The 22,052-nt window shown below is 46.2% G+C and overlaps 1 protein-coding gene across 5 annotated transcripts in view; it reads right to left on the bottom strand.

The window, feature by feature from the left end:
- The window catches only part of LOC121576839 (polyamine-transporting ATPase 13A3), a 57,945-nt gene that overhangs the window by 5,477 nt on the left and 30,416 nt on the right, over window positions 1-22,052 (bottom strand). For all 5 annotated transcript variants that reach the window (XM_041890371.1, XM_045223517.1, XM_045223518.1 and 2 more), the window contains 28 exons: window positions 15,096-15,180; window positions 14,556-14,729; window positions 13,729-13,908; window positions 11,851-11,921; window positions 11,270-11,353; window positions 10,635-10,704; window positions 9,568-9,702; window positions 8,967-9,039; window positions 8,039-8,170; window positions 7,641-7,817; window positions 7,326-7,483; window positions 6,885-7,073; window positions 6,471-6,683; window positions 6,232-6,351; window positions 5,940-5,957; window positions 5,684-5,837; window positions 4,508-4,753; window positions 3,091-3,263; window positions 2,437-2,559; window positions 2,247-2,326; window positions 2,111-2,153; window positions 1,885-1,994; window positions 1,633-1,729; window positions 1,416-1,488; window positions 1,060-1,237; window positions 513-697; window positions 271-359; window positions 60-140 (listed from right to left, as the gene is read on the bottom strand). In XM_041890371.1, coding sequence (XP_041746305.1) covers window positions 60-140; window positions 271-359; window positions 513-697; window positions 1,060-1,237; window positions 1,416-1,488; window positions 1,633-1,729; window positions 1,885-1,994; window positions 2,111-2,153; window positions 2,247-2,326; window positions 2,437-2,559; window positions 3,091-3,263; window positions 4,508-4,753; window positions 5,684-5,837; window positions 5,940-5,957; window positions 6,232-6,351; window positions 6,471-6,683; window positions 6,885-7,073; window positions 7,326-7,483; window positions 7,641-7,817; window positions 8,039-8,170; window positions 8,967-9,039; window positions 9,568-9,702; window positions 10,635-10,704; window positions 11,270-11,353; window positions 11,851-11,921; window positions 13,729-13,908; window positions 14,556-14,729; window positions 15,096-15,146 — 3,477 coding nt within the window. In that variant the 5' untranslated portion in view covers window positions 15,147-15,180. The remainder of the gene's footprint in view (window positions 1-59; window positions 141-270; window positions 360-512; window positions 698-1,059; window positions 1,238-1,415; window positions 1,489-1,632; window positions 1,730-1,884; window positions 1,995-2,110; window positions 2,154-2,246; window positions 2,327-2,436; window positions 2,560-3,090; window positions 3,264-4,507; window positions 4,754-5,683; window positions 5,838-5,939; window positions 5,958-6,231; window positions 6,352-6,470; window positions 6,684-6,884; window positions 7,074-7,325; window positions 7,484-7,640; window positions 7,818-8,038; window positions 8,171-8,966; window positions 9,040-9,567; window positions 9,703-10,634; window positions 10,705-11,269; window positions 11,354-11,850; window positions 11,922-13,728; window positions 13,909-14,555; window positions 14,730-15,095; window positions 15,181-22,052) is intronic.

Below are 22,052 nucleotides of genomic sequence, written 5' to 3'. Positions count from 1 at the left end.
AGCGCACATCTCTCTGATGTGTGTGTGTGTGTGTGTGTGTGTGTGTGTGTGTATCTTACCTCCACTAAGACAGACAAGGCTGCATTGGCTATGATGATGAAGAACAGAGTGATTCTCCATTGAAACGGAACACACACAATCTAGATCGAAAAATAAAAGAGAGATTCACAAGAGCACATTCACAATGTCACTATTGTAGGACCCAATTCAACCGAAGCTTGTGGCTAATATCTGTATAAAGCTTGTCTCTCGTGGTTGACGTCCACTCACCTCTAGGAATTCATCGATAGCAGACACAGGGTAAAACATGATGAAGAACAGAAATATGTACAGGCCAATACATGACACCACAAAAGGCCCTGCAGAGACGGAAAGAGAAACGATAAAACCTACATGTCAGTCACACAGCAAAGAATACTCACCACAATGGTGCACTTCCAACCAATCTCAAACCAATTTTAGAACCAACACTAAGGTACGTGGGGAACATTGGTGTAAGTAGTGATCCTCACAGTTTTTGTAGCTGGGCTGTCTGAAGGGCTTTCCCTTGGAGAAGACGATGGCCACGATGAGGTACTGGAAGGAGGAGACGTAAAACAGGGAGGTGTTCTCGTAGTTCTTGATGTTGTGGTCGTCCCTCTCCTCTGAGGAGTTGTGTTCTGGCCAGAAGTTGGCATGGAGGGACGAGTTGCAGGCACTGGGAGAGGAGAGACACACACAGGGCGCACAGACACACACACAGTCAGAGATATTTAGCACAAAGCAGCTTTACAAGTCAAAAGCTGACTGTCAATGTCCCTACTCTTTGCGGTAATGACATACAGGAAGACATTCACGGCTAATGATATTACTGTGTTTACAGTTGGCTTATTGGTTTGTTTTGAGTCTGGTACTGTTGTCTCATTGGTGTTTTGTTACAGGTGTCTTATTGGTGTGTTTGCATTGGAACTGTTGTCTTATTGGTGATTCATTGGTGATTCTAGATTGTTACTGCTATCCTCCCAATGGTGTGTTTTCAATAGGTCCAGTAGTTATCTTGGGGGTTGAACTTGGACTCACTCGGACTGTGGTGTCCAGATGTGGTACCAGTCCTGGTGTCGGACCCAGAGGAAGGCAATGGTCTGGAAGCCCAGACAGATGAGGATCTGAGTCAGCACAGAGAACAGCAGAGGGCCTGAGATCAGACCTGAGGGGGGACGCCTCGACACCAGCTCCTTCCACGCTGGGTTCAGAGACACTGGACAGAGAAGGTGGGAGAGAAAGAGAGAGAAGTACGGAACCAGAAGATCGAATGGGTTGAGAGTGAAGTACAAAGCAAAGTTGGTAGTAGATCAAACAAGTATAATGTCTGCAGCATCAAAAAGTGAACTTTGCGATAACATAAAGCTCAATCTAACTGGTGTTGCTTTACTTACTGGTGAAGACTACGAGGAGGATGATTGCGATGTCGATGAAGAGGAACTGGAAGTCTCCCAGGTTACTGAGGATCTGACAGGGTTACAGAGAGATAAGGTCAGAGGTCAGCTACTGTATACGCCAGAGAGTAAATCCATAGAATGACATATTTGATAGGATCTCTGAGGAAATCTCCTGACAGGAGTGCAGAGACTAAGAGAGGGGTACTGTACTCACAGAGTAGAGAAGGGTGACACTGATGTACTGGATGATGCTGTAGAGGGCCATGAACTTGAACACACAGAAGGAGGTGATGAGAGCCGCTCGCCCCTCTCTGTGGAGAAATAGTCGTTTTTTTATGGAGGCATAAATGAGTGAGTCAGCATGCAAGTTTATAAGGCTGACTGATTAGCCTCTTAGCTTGGCAGTAGGCTGGTGTTAGTTTGTCAGCCATGTTCAGCTGATGCTCGAGGCCCAAGGAAGGCCTACCTGATGAGGCTAGGCACACAGGAGATGTTGGGGGTCCTGGAAGTGAAGGGAGAGGCTACGGAGGCCTCCAGCTCAGAGAGAGAGATCCCACCGTGAGCCCTCTTCAAAGCCTGCAGAGCAAGGGTGAGGAGGGGGTAGAAAGTCGAAAGAAACATTAAGCAAATTTAAAGGAATGACATAATGTCTTTACTTCTATCTGCATGCTTTCAAAGAGGTCTGTACTTACACCACAATCGTTTGCGCCGTCTCCACACATGCCTACAAAATAACTGCAGATGGGGAAAGAGAAGATCATTTACTGTTTGTAAATGTAATTAATGAAATGTTTTTTCACTATTTGTGTCAACAAATGTTCTACTCACTCCACACTCTGCAGTGCCTCTATGAGCTCAGTCTTCTGGTCGGGGGCCATTCTGGCAAACACTGTGCCATGCAGCACCAACTACACCAGATAGGTCAACAACAATGCATTAGACAACCAAATCACAACAGCAGTAGCTGTGTTTATTGGGGAATGGAGGGGTGGTGTTACAGTGACTTCTGTCCCGTTACCTTCTGCAGCAGGTCCTGAAAATGCTCGGTGATGACAGCGAATGACTTGCCGCTCATAGCAAAATGGTACTGGTCCTGAGGCTTGTGAGTGTGACGCATATCCTCTAGACTGATCTCTACTTCCTGTTGGGACAGGAAGGGGCGGGGCAAAGCAGGTGCAGGTGAGCAAGGGAAGAATGACGTTTTGCAAATGATTGAATGGTACAACATGGCTTATGTAGATTAATAATAATTCAAGCTAGAGACTAATAACTTCAGTTTCCATATTAACTGATGTGGAGACCTCAAGGTATGCCACTAAATATTCATATCCCTGATAGCATCTAGACACAATGACTGGCTGGCTGTGTGACCTCATCCATTCCTGCTGTGTGTGGTCACTGGGCTATTTCTGAGTTCTGATGTTTTCCTGCATGGCTCTGAGGGGGATCAGTGTGTGTGTTTGTCTGTCTGTCTGTCTGTCTGTCTGTCTGTCTGTCTGTGTCTGTCTGTGTCTGTCTGTGTCTGTCTGTGTCTGTCTGTGTCTGTCTGTGTCTGTCTGTGTCTGTCTGTGTCTGTCTGTGTCTGTCTGTCTGTGTCTGTCTGTGTCTGTCTGTCTGTCTGTCTGTCTGTCGGAGCTGTAATGAGCCACACCCACCACCAGGGGACCCTCACCTCCAGGCGTGGGGCTATGCCTGCGTGTTTGCTAGTGTTGTCTGCGTAGCGCCAAGTGATCTTGGCCGCCTGGCCATGTTTGGGGGGCAGCGCGTCGGCGATGATGACCTGGTCCTGAGGGGGAATCATGCCACAGTCCCTGGCCACCGAGATGGCCGTCAACATGTTGTCACCTGGAGGAGAGGAGAGATGTTACACTGAGTATACAAAACATTAAGAACACAGTTTCCATGACAGACTGACCAGGTGAATCCAGGTAAAAGATATGATCCCTTATTGATGTCACCTGTTAAATCCACTTCAATTAGTGTAGATGAAGGGGAGGAGACAGGTTAAAGAAGGATTATTAAGCCTTGAGACAATTGAGACATGGATTGTGTATGTGTGCCATTCAGAGGGTGATTGGGAAAGACAAAATATATAAGTGCCTTTGAACGGGGTATGGTAGTAGGTGACAGGCGTACCAGTTTGAGTGTGTCAAGAACTGCAACGCTGCTGGGTATTTTCATGCTCAACAGTTTCCCGTGTGTATCAAGAATGCTCCACCACCCAAAGGACATCCAGCCAACGTGACACAACTGTGGGAATCATTGGAGTCAACATGGGCCAGCATCCCTGTGGAACACTTGACACCTTGTAGAGGCCATGCCCTGACGAATTGAGGCTGTTCTGAGGGCGGGGCCTGCGCGTACTGGCTCTGGACCAGCGGTCCGCATGAAAGGACTTGGCGGGCGCCGAAATGCGCTTATTGGCTCTGGACTTGGCGGGCGCCGAAATGCTATCTGATTGTTTGATTACATTTACAGTGCTGAAAGCGACAGAGTGAGAGAGAGAGCGCAAAAGAGAGAGAGACCGGGCTGGACTTTGGAGCTTTCTGCCCGTTAAGCTGCAAGACCCAGAACTTTATTAGTCAGGATTCCAGGAATACCTCCACCAAGCTTTGAGAACCACAACAAAAACCCCAAGCTCCTCACAGCCACCCTCACATTATCTGTGTGTGAGGCATTGCTACAGTATGAATGGGCACTAGTGGTTGTCATTAGAGAATGACGTCTGATAGTGGTCCTGTAAGGCTCAGTAGGTAGAGCATGGCGCTTGCAACGCCAGGATTGTGGGTTTGATTCCCATATGTAAAATGTATGCACTCATGACTATAAGTCGCTTTGGACAATAGCGTCTGCTAAATGGCATATAAATAAAACATATAAAATGTCCTAATACCTGAAGCAAGGGCCCTGTACTAATACTAAAATGAAACTCACTGATCCAAGACCATTGGCATGCAAGTCTACTGCATGGTTATCACAGATCCAATCAAATCCGATCAGTGATTACTTCCCAGGGAGGGAGGATACATTTTGTGTGTTACTGAATGTCTGTTTATATGTTAAACATGGGCATGTGCCAGCTTTCTCACCAGTGACCATGACGGTGCGGATGTGTGCCCTGCGGAGGTCCTCCAGTACCCCGGAGGTCTCAGCCTTCAGCTTGTTCTGCATGATGATCAGCCCCAGGAACTCCATGTTGGCCTCGATGTGATCCCTGTTGACATTCTGGACTTTGTGCCAAGTGAGTTTGGACTCGAGGCGGCGGTGGGCCAAGGCGATAACCCGGAAGCCCTGCTTGGTGTAGTCCTCCAGAACCTCTGCAAAGTCTTCTGGAACTACACAGACAGACAGACAGACAGACAGAGAGAGAGAGAGAGAGAGAGACAGCGAGAGCGAGACAGCGAGAGAGACAGCGAGAGAGAGACAGACAGCGAGAGAGAGAGAGAGAGAGACAGCAAGAGAGAGAGACAGAGAGAGACAGCGAGAGAGAGAGAGAGAGAGACAGCGAGAGAGAGAGAGAGAGAGACAGCGAGAGAGAGAGAGAGAGACAGCGAGAAAGAGAGACAGCGAGAGAGAGAGACAGCGAGAGAGAGAGACAGCGAGAGAGAGAGAGACAGAGACAGAGAGAGAGAGAGACAGCGAGAGAGAAAGAGACAGAGACAGCGAGAGAGAGAGACAGCGAGAGAGAGAGAGAGACAGCGAGAGAGAGAGAGACAGCGAGAGAGAGAGACAGCAAGAGAGAGAGACAGCAAGAGAGAGACAGCAAGAGAGAGACAGCGAGAGAGAGAGAGACAGCGCGAGAGAGAGACAGCGAGAGAGAGAGAGACAGCGAGAGAGAGAGACAGCGAGAGAGAGAGACAGCGAGAGAGAGAGAGAGAGACAGCGAGAGAGAGAGAGAGACAGCGAGAGAGAGAGAGAGAGACAGCGAAAGAGAGAGAGAGAGACAGCGAGAGAGAGAGACAGCAAGAGAGAGACAGCGAGAGAGAGAGAGACAGCGAGAGAGAGAGAGACAGCGAGCGGGGGATGGGTTCAGACACTTCTTGGAAATGAAGGAAAAGACAAGATTCCTTTGAAACTGCTGGTCTTTGTGATCATGTCACTACACCATTGACATAAAAGTGGTCGATTATCTCACTTGGTTAGACCAAGAGACTAACAATTCAGTAGCAGAGTATTAATTCATTACTATACTGACCGTAATGTTCTCAATATGAGCGTCTGCAAAGTGTATAGTCAAATTCAGAGTAAATAATTAAGAGACCAACCAGTGTCTTTCTTGCAGAGGCTGGCCACCACCTCTGGCGCCCCCTTGAGGTAGGCGTCCATGCGCTTCTCCCCCAGCAGACGGGCCACCACACACATCCTCTGCAGCGCCGAGGAGAAGGGGAACTGACGCACAATCCCAATCTCATAGGCCGACTGCATGGAGATACAACACACAATAACCTTTCACCTCCAGATCTTTCACCTCTAAGTAAATCTACAATAAATATTAAAAACATGAGAGATTACACTACTTACCGACAACTCATACAGCTCCTACAATGTGAAAGTGAAGTAAACAGAGTGAATGTACAATCAAACAGTGCATTTCAAAGAATGCGAGAGGTCCATAGAATGTGAACATAGAAAACCCAGGTACCATTCAGAACTATGATTAACATGAAGGAACTTAAACGTTTACACATGACCAAGAGCTAACAGCAACAGACAAAATCAACATGTGATGAGGGAGACGTGATCAATGCTTATGGTGGGTGTCCATTGGGGGCAGCACTGAGCCTTGCTCTCAGGAGGGGTAACCTGTTCGTACCATGTCCTGTTCGGGTGACATGACGGGCTCGGGGGGCATCAGCTGCTTGGGGGGCCGGACCACGGTGGGCATGATACGGTTGTGGAGTGAGGTTTCCTCCTCAGTGGCCTCCTCCAGGATCTGACAGGGAGAGGAGGTAGCAGAGAAGACACCGTCAGGAGAGGAGTCAATGTGAGAAAGTCTAAGCGGCATCGAAAGTCGAGAATTCAACTTAGGCTGGGTGAGTTTCAGTCACTCACCCAGCCTGTGGCCTCGAACATCTTCAGATCCAGAGGGTCTCCGGACAGCTTGCCATCGATATTGGTAAGAGAGTGGCAGGTGGCCATGCAGGCTACAAACTGGGACTTGACCAGAGTGTCCTTGTAGGCATTCTCCTCTGACAGGTGGAAAGACCCCTTCTCCACTCTCTGGACTCCCCACAGGTCTAATCCATCCTCTGTGAGTGTACCCGTCTGAGGAGAGAAGCACAGAAATAATGAATAGGGGAGATGACCCTTTCTTTAAAGTAAATATACAGCACTAACTGTTGAGCAGGGCGATTACCATATCAGATCACCAGACCACAACTAGTTTCCCAAGCACAGCCTCTCCTTTACCAATGTGTGAGGTAGGTGTGTGTGTGTGTGTGTGTGTGTATGTGTGTGTGTGTCCACCTTGTCGAAGCAGACCAGGTTGAGCTGGCCACAGATGTTGATCCTCTGGGGGCTGATGCAGAAGATGCCGATGCGTTTGAGGCGGCGCTGGGCGTACACGATGCCCGCAGTCATGGCAGCGGGCAACGCAGGGGGCACGGTGATGGTGATGATGTCCAGGGACTCGATGATGATGGTCTTGGCTGGCACCTGGGGTACAGTAGAGAAGGCAAGGAGAAAATGCCAATACAACAGGGGTTAATGTAGGAATTGGACGTGAAGCTAAATAGACATAATAATATTTTTTGTTCCATTTTCCAATGAAATGCTTTGACCACAATCCACTGTGACCTAGACACCTTCTACAGCCTCTATAGGACTAGTCACTCTCCCTCTACCCTGTCTTTCTCCCCAGCCTAGCAGTAGCCCAGTGAGAGTATAGTGTACGGTGTGGCCCAGTACATTGTTCATGATGCTGAGGACGATGGAGTAGACAAAGCCGATGCCAGCTATAGCCACCAGGCACAACAGAAAGAGGTAGGCGTCGCGGTACAGCTTGAAGTCGGTGGGCTTGGGGTACAGGATGGAGTGCACCAGCTGGCCCTTAGCCGTGCTGAAACCTGGGGGGAGTGTTTAGACGGCTAAATTCAGAATATGGTAAATGCTCCTTATTTGACTTATTTTACTATGGAAGAGCAGATCATGATCGTACAAAAATGTGAAAAGGTATATTGAGTGTGTTGTGACTGAGGACACGGACGGACACCCACGGCTAACCTGTGCGGACCACCACTGCCTTGACCAGCTCCCCTGAGTAGAAGCGGGTCTGGATGACGTGCGTGCCACAGAAGAGGGTGTGTCTCTTGTGCTCCTCCATGCTGTAGGCCCCGTCGCCCTCCTTGTCCCCTTCGCCCGGGTTGGGGAGGTTGGTCTTGGTGACTGGCACACTCTCGCCTGGGGGGGAGGAGGAAGAGACAGGGACAGGAGGGGGGAGGGGAGACTGAGGGTGAGTCTGGGAGCTTTGATGCCTTGCATAAGTATTTACAGAGTGTAGTGTTGTGTGAGGCTTTGCACAAATGTAAAATAAATATATTTTAGAATTTTGTATTTGGAAAGTGTCCAGCAGTGACAGAGAGTGAGCAAGAGCGAGAGAAGGCAGAATCTCCAAGTCTCACCCGTCAGCATGCTCTCGTTGACGATGCAGGTGCCGCTGACCAGCACCGCGTCGCACGGCATGATGGTCCCGTTGCTAGGGATGACCATGACGTCGCCGGGCACCAGGTCAGTGGACAGGGCCTCCTCGATGTCTATTAGGATTCAACACAGAGGGGAGGAGAGTAGGTGTGGAGACAGGGGGAGAGGAGAGGGAGGGAGTGAGAGGAGAGGGAGGGAGTGAGAGGAGAGGGAGTGAGTGAGAGGAGAGGGAGGGAGTGAGAGGAGGGGAGGGAGGGAGTGAGAGGAGGGGGAGAGAGGGAGTGAGAGGAGAGGGAGGGAGGGAGTGAGAGGAGGGGGAGGGAGGGAGTGAGAGGAGGGGAGGGAGGGAGTGAGAGGAGGGGAGAGAGGGAGTGAGAGGAGAGGGAGGGAGGGAGTGAGAGGAGAGGGAGGGAGGAGAGGAGAGGGAGGGAGTGAGAGGAGGGGGAGGGAGGGAGTGAGAGGAGGGGGAGGGAGGGAGTGAGAGGAGAGGGAGGGAGTGAGAGGAGAGGGAGGGAGTGAGAGGAGAGGGAGGGAGTGAGAGGAGAGGGAGGGAGTGAGAGGAGAGGGAGGGAGTGAGAGGAGAGGGAGGGAGTGAGAGGAGGGGGAGGGAGGGAGTGAGAGGAGGGGGAGAGAGGGAGTGAGAGGAGGGGGAGGGAGGGAGTGAGAGGAGTGGAGGGAAGAGAGGAGGAGAAAAGAGAGGTATTCTGTGCGTCAGAGCCCCAGTCTTGTTCAGCACATCTCTCATTACTCACGCCCCTCTGGGCAGCAGGGGGAAAGTGCTGAGGCATCATATGCACAGCCTGAGCCCGCTGTGGGCGTGCACACACACACAGAAAAGTGTGCCGTTCTAGTGGCGAATTGAACACTAGTCAAATGTAATGAAATCTTAGTGAGGTATATTAGACAAACCGTTGCTGGCTCTGCAGACTGAAACTCGGACAATACTGTGTGCTGACACCATGTCATGAAGCATGACGTATTGCTGAAAAGAAGGAGAACAGCAAATAAGCAGAACCACACATCAGGCGCTACAAAAACAGGCCTCTGGTTAATAGATTCTCAATGTCCCTTGAAAGTTCCAGAGAAGACTTAACCGCCCCCTCCATCCAGCCATCCCCCTCTCTCCATCCATTCCCTTCTTCTTTATCTCCCTCTTCCATATGCTATGTGATTCTAAGGGGGGCTTTCTCCTTCTCTTTCTGTAAACCTAGGGCCCCGGGAGAAGCCTCCACCCCTTCACCTCCCTCCCTCCATCTATCTATTAATGCAGTGTGATTGTAAGGGGGTGAACCCAGGGCCCTAGAGTGGGGAGGGGGCTAAACTCTGGCTTAGTCCAAATTAGCCCAGTTCAGCCTGGTTCTGGCCAGTTCAGCAAGGCCCCAGACTCACCTTTTGATTATTGAATAAATTTTTCAAAATGGCGGAAGGTATAAGATGGTGGATGAGAGAGTCAGAAAGGGAAGAAAGAGAACAAGGCATAGAGGAGCTCAAGGGGCGGTGGCAGACATACCTTTTTGATGGTGTACAGCGAGGTAGCTATGGAAATGACCGACATAAAGACGATGGCTGCGGCATAGTAGTAGTACTCGTCAGCGCTCCACAGGATCACACTGAAGAGCTGGAAGATGTAGAAAGGGTTGAGGACCTAGAGAGAGAGAGAGAGAGAGAGAGCGAGAGAGCGAGAGAGCGAGAGAGCGAGAGAGCGAGAGAGCGAGAGAGCGAGAGAGCGAGAGAGCGAGAGAGAGAGAGAGAGAGAGAGAGAGAGAGAGAGAGAGAGAGAGAGAGAGAGAGAGAGAGAGAGAGAGAGAGAGAGAGAGAGAGAGAAAGAAAGAAAGTGGGAGGGAGGGAAAGAAAGAGGTATGTCAAACAACTTCTTCAAAACAACAAGCTGCAACAAGGCATCCATTTTGACAGCCACTAGAATAATGCCTGATTAAGCCCTATAGCAGGCTAACCATAATCTGTCATGGTTTGGCTCAATAGTGTGAAAAGGGTTTAAATTAACGTGAAATATCTTGATTGACACATCTGCGTAAATTTGTTTCTTTATACAGAAAGTATAGCAGACAGAGAGAGAGGAAGACAGACAGAGCGAAAGACACAGAGACAGAGAGACGGAGACTGTCGCAAAGAGCGCGAGGTCAAAGAGAGCAAGAGAGACATCAGAGAGATAGACAAACAATAAGGAGTTGAGAGGAACTGCGGAGGTGGAAAATGCTGTTTCTACTGCCATTGTTGGCCCTGTTCACAGTGTTCACTCATTAGACTAAAGACAACCTCCCCGCAACAACTCAGAATCTAAATCTGGCCAGTCAGAAAAGCTTAAAGCCTAGTTGGCTTCCATTCAACAGAATGTTCCCATTAGAATGCCAGGCACATTCTCATTATCTTGATCATTATCTCAGCTAAATTAGTTATTGATTTCCATAGGCACCTTTGGATGTAAATAATTCATATAGGCTTATATTATCAAGTAGTTCTCAGAGAAAATTGAAAATGAGCTATGGTAAGAATATCAAGCATCCTTTAAGAAGTGGGTATGAACACATTCCCATTTACACCCAAAACCTCTCCTACCTCTTTGATTAGCAGCTTGAAAACTGAAGGCACTTTCACTGCAATTTCATTCACTCCGAAAAACAGTCTCCTGTGGGAAAGCACGAGAGAACAAAGGTTCAACATTTACAGTTCAAACACTAACAACTCATTCCACTTTATAACAAACTGTCTAATAAAACCGTTGATAAGGTGTGACACTGACAGTACTACATTAAGTAGGTCAGAGTCACAAACACAAACTCTCCCTCCCTCCCTCCCTCCCTCCTGTGACACATGGGGAACAGTAGGCCAGCTCTGAGTGGAATGACACCCAGTAGGGCTATTATAAGGTGTTGTCAGGGCTTTGTGAGGTGACTGGGCTTTGGAAGTCTGGTCGTCTAAGGTGACAAAGAGGCTGCTGTGGCCTGCAGTGGAATAACAGTATCTGCTTTCAATTGTGAAGTCTGGCACTGGGGGATGGGGGTAATGAATCTATCATAGGAAGGGCAGGGTTAAATGTAATAGAGTAACAATAAAAAATAAGCGGGTATCAGGACCACTTAGCTAATGCAACAAAACCAAGCATTCCTATGGGGTGAATTTAACCTCAACACATCACATTGCTCAAACCATCATGGCCTTCCACTCTGTACAAGGTGTTTGGTATAAGTTACCTGTACGCCTGCTGGTTGCTGGTGAGCCCCGTGCTGTGCTCTGAGTGGATGGTGGAACAGGTCACCTCCAGGTCCTCCAGGCCCCTGTGGGGTGTGTGTGTGTGGATGGATGTGTGTGTGTGTGTGTGTGGATGGGTGTGTGTGTGTGGATGGGTGTGTGTGGATGGATGTGTGTGTGTGTGTGTGTGTGTGTGTGGATGGGTGTGTGTGTGTGTGTGTGTGTAGATGTGTGTGTGTGTGTGGATGGGTGTGTGTGTGTGTGTGTAGATGTGTGTGTGTGTGTGTGTGTGTGTGTAGATGTGTGTGTGTGTGGATGGGTGTGTGTGTGTGGATGGGTGTGTGTGTGTGGATGGGTGTGGGTGTGGGTGTGGATGGGTGTGGGTGTGGATGTGTGTGGGTGTGTGGATGGATGTGTGTATGGATGTGTGTGCGGATGGATGTGTGTGCGGATGGATGTGTGTGAGTGAAAGAAGGGAAAAGAGACCTCCATTAGAACACATTTGCTTGGATACGCATTACGTAAACCATTTTGGAAAGTATCCAGGTCACTGGCTATAATTTTGGTCTGTTAAATTGCTTACGTTAATACTTCAAAATTCTGGACCTCATCGTTCCAGTAGTACTTTGTGCTATGGAGTGTAAAATAGCGAATCTAAAGGGAGAAAAAAACAATAAGACAATGTTATCAAAAATAACTAAGGCAGAAACACTTTTGGTGTGCGCTTTTCCTCCATTTCATTGACCATAAAGTTGTATACTTTTGAGCGTGAGCGTATGTGAGAAAGAGACAGGTAAAGAAAGCAAAAAAGACAGCTGTGTGTTATTGTACAGTGGGGAGAACAAGTATTTGATACACTGCCGATTTTGCAGGTTTTCCTACTTACAAAGCATGTAGAGGTCTGTAATTTTTATCATAGGTACATTTCAACTGTGGGAGACGGAATCTAAAACAAAAATCCAGAAAATCACATTGTATGATTTTAAAGTAATTAATTTGCATTTTATTGCATGACATAAGTATTTGATACATCAGAAAAGCAGAACTTAATATTTGGTACAGAAACCTTTCTTTGCAATTACAGAGATCATACGTTTCCTGTAGGTCTTGACCAGGTTTGCACACACTGCAGAAGGGATTTTGGCCCACTCCTCCATACAGACCTTCTCCAGATCCTTCAGGTTTCAGGGCTGTCGCTGGGCAATACAGACTTATAGCTCCCTCAAAATATGTTCTATTGGTTTCAGGTCTGGAGACTGGCTAGGCCACTCCAGGACCTTGAGATGCTTCTTACGGAGCCACTCCTTAGTTGCCCTGGCTGTGTGTTTCGGGTCGTTGTCATGCTGGAAGACCCAGTCACGACCCATCTTCAATGCTCTTACTGAGGGAAGGAGGTTGTTGGCCAAGATCTCGCGATACATGGCCCCATCCATCCTCCCCCTCAATACGGTGCAGTCGTCCTGTCCCCTTTGCAGAAAAGCATCCCCAAAGAATGATGTTTCCACCTCCATGCTTCACGGTTGGGATGGTGTTCTTGGGGTTGTACTCATCCTTCTTCTTCCTCCAAACACGGCGAGTGGAGTTTAGACCAAAAAGCTCTATTTTTGTCTCATCAGACCACATGACCTTCTCCCATTCCTCCTCTGGATCATCCAGATGGTCATTGGCAAACTTCAGACGGGCCTGGACATGCGCTGGCTTGAGCAGGGGGACCTTGTGTGCGCTGCAGGATTTTAATCCATGGCGGCGTAGTGTGTTACTAATGGTTTTCTTTGAGACTGTGGTCCCAGCTCTCTTCAGGTCATTGACCAGGTCCTGCCGTGTAGTTCTGGGCTGATCCCTCACCTTCCTCATGATCATTGATGCCCCACGAGGTGAGATCTTGCATGGAGCCCCAGACCGAGGATGATTGACCGTCATCTTGAACTTCTTCCATTTTCTAATAAATGCGCCAACAGTTGTTGCCTTCTCACCAAGCTGCTTGCCTATTGTCCTGTAGCCCATCCCAGCCTTGTGCAGGTCTACAATTTTATCCCTGATGTCCTTACACAGCTCTCTGGTCTTGGCCATTGTGGAGAGGTTGGAGTCTGTTTGATTGAGTGTGTGGACAGGTGTCTTTTATACAGGTAACGAGTTCAAACAGATGCAGTTAATACAGGTAATGAGTAGAGAACAGGAGGGCTTCTTAAAGAAAAACTAACAGGTCTGTGAGAGCTGGAATTCTTACTGGTTGGTAGGTGATCAAATACTTATGTCATGCAATAAAATGCAAATTAATTACTTAAAAATCATACAATGTGATTTTCTGGATTTTTGTTTTAGATACCGTCTCTCACAGTTGAAGTGTACCTATGATAAAAATTACAGACCTCTACATGCTTTGTAAGTAGGAAAACCTGCAAAATCGGCAGTGTATCAAATACTTGTTCTCCCCACTGTATGTGCCATCACGTGTTATTACCTGAGTGGGTTGGTACTCTGCGTACTTCCTGATTAAATCATGGGTGTAGCCGTCCGAGTGGTGGGGGGAGTGTCCATTGGCCATGGGGGGAGTGGTCTGGGTCTCCAGGCTGTCAAAGGGGTTCCTTCCGGGGGCCTGCATCACACGCACCTTGGCCAGGAACCAGCGCTTAAACTCATCCTGAGACACACACACACCATCAGCGGTGACAGGTTCTCTGGTATTCACATATTTGCACAGTGAAGCTAAACAATTTCCTTAGTATGTGAAGAGCCTATGATTCAGTGAGGGTGAGTTTGATTTTGATGCATTATATGTGTTTGTACAGGTGGTGCAAAAAGTCAGATTGACACCTTAATAAGTCAACTTCTCTCATATCCTACAGTAGGAAGGAACATTAATGTGACAACATTGATATGATTAACGGTGACGTGTGTTCTGAAAGTGGCCATTGTAATCACCATGGAAGTTTTGTTGCTAATTGTTTATGTCAAATATTTTGTTGAATGTTGGCTGTATGGCCTACATTATTTAATTCAATTTTTATTTCATGAACCTACAGAAGTCCATAGTGTCAGGAAATCCTTATATACTTTTGCTCATGGGTGTGGAGAGGTGTGGTTATTAAGGATTGGCCAGTAACAAATTACTTATGTTTGAATAAGAAAACACTTCATTAAGGCCTAATAAGAAATACATGCATTTTTTAGATACTTATAAATACACTTATGAACTACAAATTGGTGGCTGATACGTCTACTTTAAAATTAAGTGTTACGAAAATATTCAGTTTGGTTGCCGCCATCGTGAGGAGGACATTGGCTTACGGTGGATTGGAGCAGCACCACTTCGGCCTCTCTGATGGTGGTCCGGGTGCAGGTGGACTTCACACACCACTCTGGCATCCAGTAGAGCAGCAGCAGGAGGAAGCCCCCCGTACACAGCACCCCCAGACCCACCACTGCCACGCGCCACCGACACACACTGTACCCCTGGAGCTCCTAGCGGGGGCCAGAGGGGAAGAGGAGACGGTTAAAACTGCAGTTCATATGGGGTCATCAGGGGAGTTTCAGAGTCAAGTTTTAACATGAGTTTGGATCCCATTTGATTTGAATAAACTATTAGGAGTTGGCATATGCACAATTCAGAGAGAAGGGTAGAGCAAGAAGGAACGAGAGACGGGGAGAGAGAGACGGGAATAGAGGGAGCGAGGGAAAGGAGAGAGAGAGCAGGAACGAAAGAGAGTGGGAGAGAGCGAGAGTGGGAGAGAGCGAGGGGGAGAGATGGAAAGAGAGCGAGGGGGAGAGATGGAAAGAGAGCGGGAGAGAGAGAGCGAGAACTCGAGGTGGTAAAATGAGGAAACACACCATCTCATCCTCCTCATCCTTATTCACGATCTTCAGTTCTTCTTTCTCCATTCTGCAGAGGAGTCACCAAGCCCACAGAGCACCGCTTCATTGAAACAAGAACACAATGACACCACTACATGAGAATGTGAGTCTTCCCCAGCGCATACCAGAACATGAGTCAACCACATTGAACATTCAAGTGAGACCAATGAGATCAACCACACCACCAGTGTAGTGACTGAAACCAGAGCCATATACGCACAGTTTGACATTAGATTGAGATTTTAGTCATTTAGCAGACGCTGAATGAATGATGAATTAGAACAGACAGGACAGGGCTGGAATATTCAGGAGCAAATATTAGGGCTGGGAATTGCCAGGGACCTCACGATACGATATTATCATGATTCTTAGGTGACAATACAATTTGTATTGAGATTCGATACTGAAATGGTATTGCGATTTGTTGTTCCAAACATATTGCTCACTATATGTCTGCTGCAGAGACGAGAGAGCATGAGAAAATGTGTTTTTATCAGTCATGGAAATAAAAGTGCTGAAAACATGTTGGCTCACTATTTTAAAAGATGGGGAAAAAAAGCTATAGGATGAAAAAATACCAGAGTTTTGTCGCAGCAACAGCCGACAATTTTATTTGTCATTTTTACTATTTTACAAAATCGATACTTGCAGTCAAAATATCTATAGAATATCGATCAAAATAACATTGGGATATGCAACTATCGATCCCCCCCATCACTAGCAAACACACTGTCCTACTCGAGTTGGCCAAACGTAGTCTATGTATCCCTACTGTATGACAGTTGGCTTGCCATATGACTGGGCTTGCCTCTGCAGGTCCCTACAGGCACAGACAGCTGGTTGACCTGAGAGCACCTGAGTGGTGCATATTTATGGACACCCAGTATGGAACACTCCCACAGACAGTGACAAGCTCCTTTCCCAACAGCTGGCCAGCCCTGGAGGACAGCTGAGAGGGAGAGAGAAGAGGCATGGGGGGTATTGAGTCACACCCATCTGATGAATCAGAAGTCTGTCAGTGTGTGTGTGTGTTTGTTCTGATGCCACCTGTATGAGTTGAACCTGACCTAGGCCTCTGTACCGGAGAGGACAGGGTTGAAGGGGAATGCCAGGGTCAAAAAGGTCACCGGCAGATGGAATCAACAAGTACAGCCAAAGATAAAGGAGAATCAAAGACGCACCAAGAGACGCTACAGAACGTGCAACTAAATAAACACTTACAGTGCCTTGCAAAAGTATTCATCCCCCTTGGCGTTTTTCCTATTTTGTTGCATTACAACCTGTAATTTAAATTGATTTTTATTTGGATTTCATGTAATGGACATACACAAAATAGTCCAAATTGGTGAAGCGAAATGAAAAAAATAACTTGTTTCAAAAAATTATAAAAAAGAAATAACGGAAAAGTGGTGCGTGCATATGTATTCACCCCCTTTGCTATGAAGCCCCTAAATAAGATCTGGTGAAACCAATTACCTTCAGAAGTCACATAATTAGTTAAATAAAGTCCACCTGTGTGCAATCTAATCTGTCACATGATCTCAGTATATATATATCTATATATTATATCTATCTATCTATCTATCTATCTATCTATCTATATATCTCTATATCTCTATATCTCTATATCTCTATATATCTATATATATCTATCTATATACAGTCATGGCCAAAATTGTTGGCACCCCTGAAATTTTTCCAGAAAATGAAGTATTTCTCACAGAAAAGTATTGAAATTACACATGTTTTGCTATGCACATGTTTATTTCCTTTGTGTGTATTGGAATAACACAAAAAAAAACAGGAAAAAAGCAAATTTGACATAATTTCACACAAAACTAAAAAAATGGGCCGGACAAAGTTATTGGCACCCTTTCAAAATTGTGGATAAATAAGTTTGTTCCAAGCATGTGATGCTCCTTTAAACTCACCTGGGGCAAGTAACAGGTGTGGGCAATCTAAAAATCACACCTGAAAGCAGATAAAAAGGAGAGAAGTTGACTCAGTCTTTGCATTGTGTTTCTGTGTGTGCCACACTAAGCATGGAGAACAGAAAGAGGAAAAGAGAACTGTCTGAGGACTTGAGAACCAAAATTGTGGAAAAATATCAACAATCTCAAGGTTACAAGTCCATCTCCAGAGATCTAGATGTTCCTTTGTCCACAGTGCGCAACATGATCAAGAAGTTTGCAACCCATGGCACTGTAGCTAATCTCCCTGGACGTGGACGGAAGAGAAAAATTGATGAAAGGTTGCAACGCAGGATAGTCCGGATGGTGGATAAGCAGCCCCAAACAAGTTCCAAAGAAATTCAAGCTGTCCTGCAGGCTCAGGGTGCATCAGTGTCAGCGCGAACTATACGTCGAAATTTGAATGAAATGAAACGCTATGGCAGGAGACCCAGGAGGACCCCACTGCTGACACAGAGACATAAAAAAGCAAGACTACAGTTTGCCAAAATGTACATGAGTAAGCCAAATTCCTTCTGGGAGAACGTCTTATGGACAGATGAGACCAAGATAGAGCTTTTTGGTAAAGCACATCGTTCTACTGTTTACCGAAAATGTAATGAAGCCTTCAAAGAAAAGAACACAGTACCTACAGTCAAATATGGTGGAGGTTCAAAGATGTTTTGGGGTTGTTTTGCTGCCTCTGGCACTGGGTGCCTTGACTGTGTGCAAGGCATCATGAAATCTGAGGATTACCAAAGGATTTTGGGTCGCAATGTAGGGCCCAGTGTCAGAAAGCTGGGTTTGCGTCCGAGATCATGGGTCTTCCAGCAGGACAATGACCCCAAACATACTTCAAAAAGCACCCAGAAATGGATGGCAACAAAGCGCTGGAGAGTTCTGAAGTGGCCAGCAATGAGTCCAGATCTTAATCCCATTGAACACCTGTGGAGAGATCTTAAAATTGCTGTTGGGAAAAGGCACCCATCCAATATGAGAGACCTGGAGCAGTTTGCAAAAGAAGAGTGGTCCAAAATTCCGGGTGAGAGGTGTAAGAAGCTTATTGATGGTTATAGGAAGCGACTGATTTCAGTTATTTTTTCCAAAGGGTGTGCAACTAAATATTAAGTTAAGGGTGCCAATCATTTTGTCCGGCCCATTTTTTGAGTTTTGTGTGAAATTATGTCAAATTGGCTTTTTTCCTGTTTTTTTTGTGTTATTCCAATACACACAAAGGAAATAAACATGTGCATAGCAAAACATGTGTAATTTCAATACTTTTCTGTGAGAAATACTTCATTTTCTGGAAAAATTTCAGGGGTGCCAACAATTTTGGCCATGACTGTATATATATATATATATATCTCTATCTATCTATATATCTATATATCTGTTCTGAAAGGCCCCAGAGTCTGCAACACCACTAAGCAAGGGGCACCACCAAGCAAGCGGCACCATGAAGACCAAGGAGCTCTCCAAACAGGTCAGGGACAAAGTTGTGGAGAAGTACAGATCAGCGTTGGGTTATAAAAAAATATCAGAAACTTTGAACATCCCACGGAGCACCATTAAATCCATTATAAAAGATTGAAATAATATGGCACCACAACAAACCTGCCAAGAGAGGGCCGCCCACCAAAACTCACGGACCAGGCAAGGAGGGCATTAAATCAGAGAGGCAACAAAGAGACCAAAGATAACCCTGAAGGAGCTGCAAAGCTCCACAGCGGAGATTGGAGTATCTGTCCATAGGACCACTTTAAGCCGTACACTCCACAGAGCTGGGCTTTACGGAAGAGTGGCCAGAAAAAAGCCATTGCTAAAGAAAATAATAAGCAAACACGTTTGGTGTTCGCCAAAAGGCATGTGGGAGACTCCCCAAACATATGGAAGAAGGTACTTGGGTCAGATGAGACTAAAATTGAGCTTTTTGGCCATCAAGGAAAACGCTATGTCTGGCGCAAACCCAACACCTCATCACCCCGAGAACACCATCCCCACAGTGAAGCATGGTGGTGGCAGCATCATGCTGTGGGGATGTTTTTCCCCATCGGCAGGGACTGGGAAACTGGTCAGAATTGAAGGAATGATGGATGGCGCTAAATACAGGGAAATTCTTGAGGGAAACCTGTTTCAGTCTTCCAGAGATTTGAGACTGGGACGGAGGTTCACCTTCCAGCAGGACAATGACCATAAGCATACTGCTAAAGCAACACTCGAGTGGTTTAAGGGGAAACATTTAAATGTCTTGCATTGGCCTAGTCAAAGCCCAGACCTCAATCCAATTGAGAATCTGTGGTATGACTTAAAGATTGCTGTACACCAGCGGAACCCATCCAACTTGAAGGAGCTGGAGCAGTTTTGCCTTGAAGAATGGGCAAAAATCCCAGTGGCTAGATGTGCCAAGCTTATAGAGACATACCCCAAGAGACTTGCAGCTGTAATTGCTGCAAAAGGTGTCTCTATAAAGTATTGACTTTGGTAGGGGTGAATAGTTATGCACGCTCAAGTTCTGTTTTTTTTGTCTTATTTCTTGTTTGTTTCACACATTTTTTTATTTTGCATCTTCAAAGTGGTAGGCATGTTGTGTAAATCAAATGATACAAACCCACCAAAAAATCCAGGCAACAAAATAGGAAAAATGCCAAGGGGGGTGAATACTTTCGCAAGCCACTGTATCTATTCAAATCAACAATATGTGTAGCGTCTGCAGCAACAGTCTGTTTCAAAACAATTAGCTAACCTCCCAAGGGCCTGATTGCTCCACTCAAACTTTCCCAGTGTTTTGGTCGTGAAGTGACTGAAAGAAGGGAACTCAATCAAAACTTCCAACAACAGCAACATATCAGCCCCAGACAGAAATACAACCAAATAACCCATGGAATGTTTTATCGCATATCCTGACAACATGATTGGGACAATCCCCAAAGAAAGCGACCAGGAAGTCACACTTCAGAAGGCTTCCCAATGGATGACCTGGCGAGATTTCATGATGCCCACCAGAGTATGATGGCAGCAGTTTGAAAGCCCCCGCATTAAAAGTGCATTGTGCCAGGGGCACTGGGCAGCAATGAAAATATAAAAAATAACAAATTGCTTTATTAAAAGATATTTAGCAGGCCTGGTTGACCCAGAGGGAGGTCCATCCTCTCTTTGTACATGTGCCGGTAGTGTGGTGCTGGAAGGCCAGATGATTTAGCTGGGCTAACTGCTGAGAGGTGGGCTATGGGAGGAAACCGGCTTGCCCGTGCATGTCTGCAATTAGCTGCAGCAGGGGAGATAATACACACACGTTTAAAAACACACACCCCCAACATAAACAGGGCGGGCTTTGCCACCGCTGGGCTGGTGTCATATCTTGCTGGAGAGAATCCCGATGAGTTCATATACACTACCAGTCAAAAGTTTGGACACACCTACTCATTCAAGAGTTTTTCTTTATTTGTACTATTTTTTACACTGTAAAATGATAGTGAAGACATCAAAACTATGAAATAACACATATGGAATCATGTAGTAACCAAAAAAAGTGTTAAACAAATCAAAATATATTTTATATTTGAGATTCTTCAAAGTAGCCATCCTTTGCCCTGATGACAGCTTTGCACACTCTTGGCATTCTCTCAACCAGCTTCATGAGGTAGTCACCTGGAATGTATTTCAATTAACAGGTGTTCCTTGTTAAAAGTTAATTGGTGGAATTTATTTCCTTCTTAATGCGTTTGAGCCAATCAGTTGTGTTGAGACAAGGTAGGGGGGAATACAGAAGACAGCCCTATTTGGTAAAAGACCAAGTCCATATTATGGCAAGAACAGCTCAAATAAGCAAAGAGAAATGACAGTCCGTCATTATTTTAAGACATGAAGATCAGTCAATATGGAAAACTTCAAGAACTTTGAAAGTTTCTTTAAGTGCAGTCACAAAAACCATCAAGCGCTATGATGAAACTGGCTCTCATGAGGACCACCACAGGAATGGAAGACCCAGAGTTACCTCTGCTGCAGAGGATAAGTTCATTAGAGTTACCAGCCTCAAGAATTGCAGCCCAAATAAATAATTCAGAGTTCAAGTCACAGAAACATCTCAACATCAACTGTTCAGAGGGGACTGTGTGAATCAGGCCTTCATGGTCGAATTGCTACAAAGAAACCACTACTAAAGGACACCAATAAGAAGAGACCTGCTTGGGCCAAGAAACACGTGCAATGGACATTAGACCGGTGGAAATGTGTCCTTTGGTCTGGAGTCCAAATTAGAGATTTTTGGTTCCAACCGCCGTGTATTTGTGAGACGCGGTGATCTCCGCATGTGTAGTTCCCACCGTAAAGCATGGAGGAGGAGGTGTTATGGTGTGGGGGTGCTTTGCTGGTGACACTGTCTGCGATTTATTTAGAAATCAAGGCACACTTAACCAGCATGGCTACCACAGCATTCTGCAGCGATACGCCATCCCATCTGGTTTGGGCTTAGTGGGACTATCATTTGTTTTTCAATAGGACAATGACCCAACACACCTTCAGGCTGTGTAAGGGCTATTTTACCAAGAAGGAGAGTGATGAGTGCTGCATCAGATGACCTGGCCTCCACAATCCCCCGACCTCAACCCAATTGAGATGGTTTTGGATGAGTCGGACAGCAGAGTGAAGGAAAAGCAGCCAACAAGTGCTAAGCATATGTGGGAACTCCTTCAAGACTGTTGGAAAAGCATTCCAGGTGAAGCTTGTTGAGAGAATGCCAAGAGTGTGCAAAGCTGTCATCAATGCAAAGGGTGACTATTTGAAGAATCTCAAATATAAGATATATTTTGATTTGTTTAACACTTTTTTGGTTACTACATGATTCCATATGTGTTATTTCATAGTTATGATGATGTCTTCACTATTATTCTACAATGTAGAAAATAGTAAAAATAAAGAAAAACCCTTGAATGAGTAGGTGTGTGCAAACTTTTGACTGGTACTGTATATCTGTAGCAACACACAC

Source organism: Coregonus clupeaformis, chromosome 11 (genome assembly GCF_020615455.1).
Source record: "Coregonus clupeaformis isolate EN_2021a chromosome 11, ASM2061545v1, whole genome shotgun sequence".
NCBI classification, from domain to species: Eukaryota; Metazoa; Chordata; class Actinopteri; order Salmoniformes; family Salmonidae; genus Coregonus; species Coregonus clupeaformis.
The sequence above is the reverse complement of the archived record's forward strand: the minus strand, read 5'-3'. Positions and strand labels throughout refer to the sequence as shown.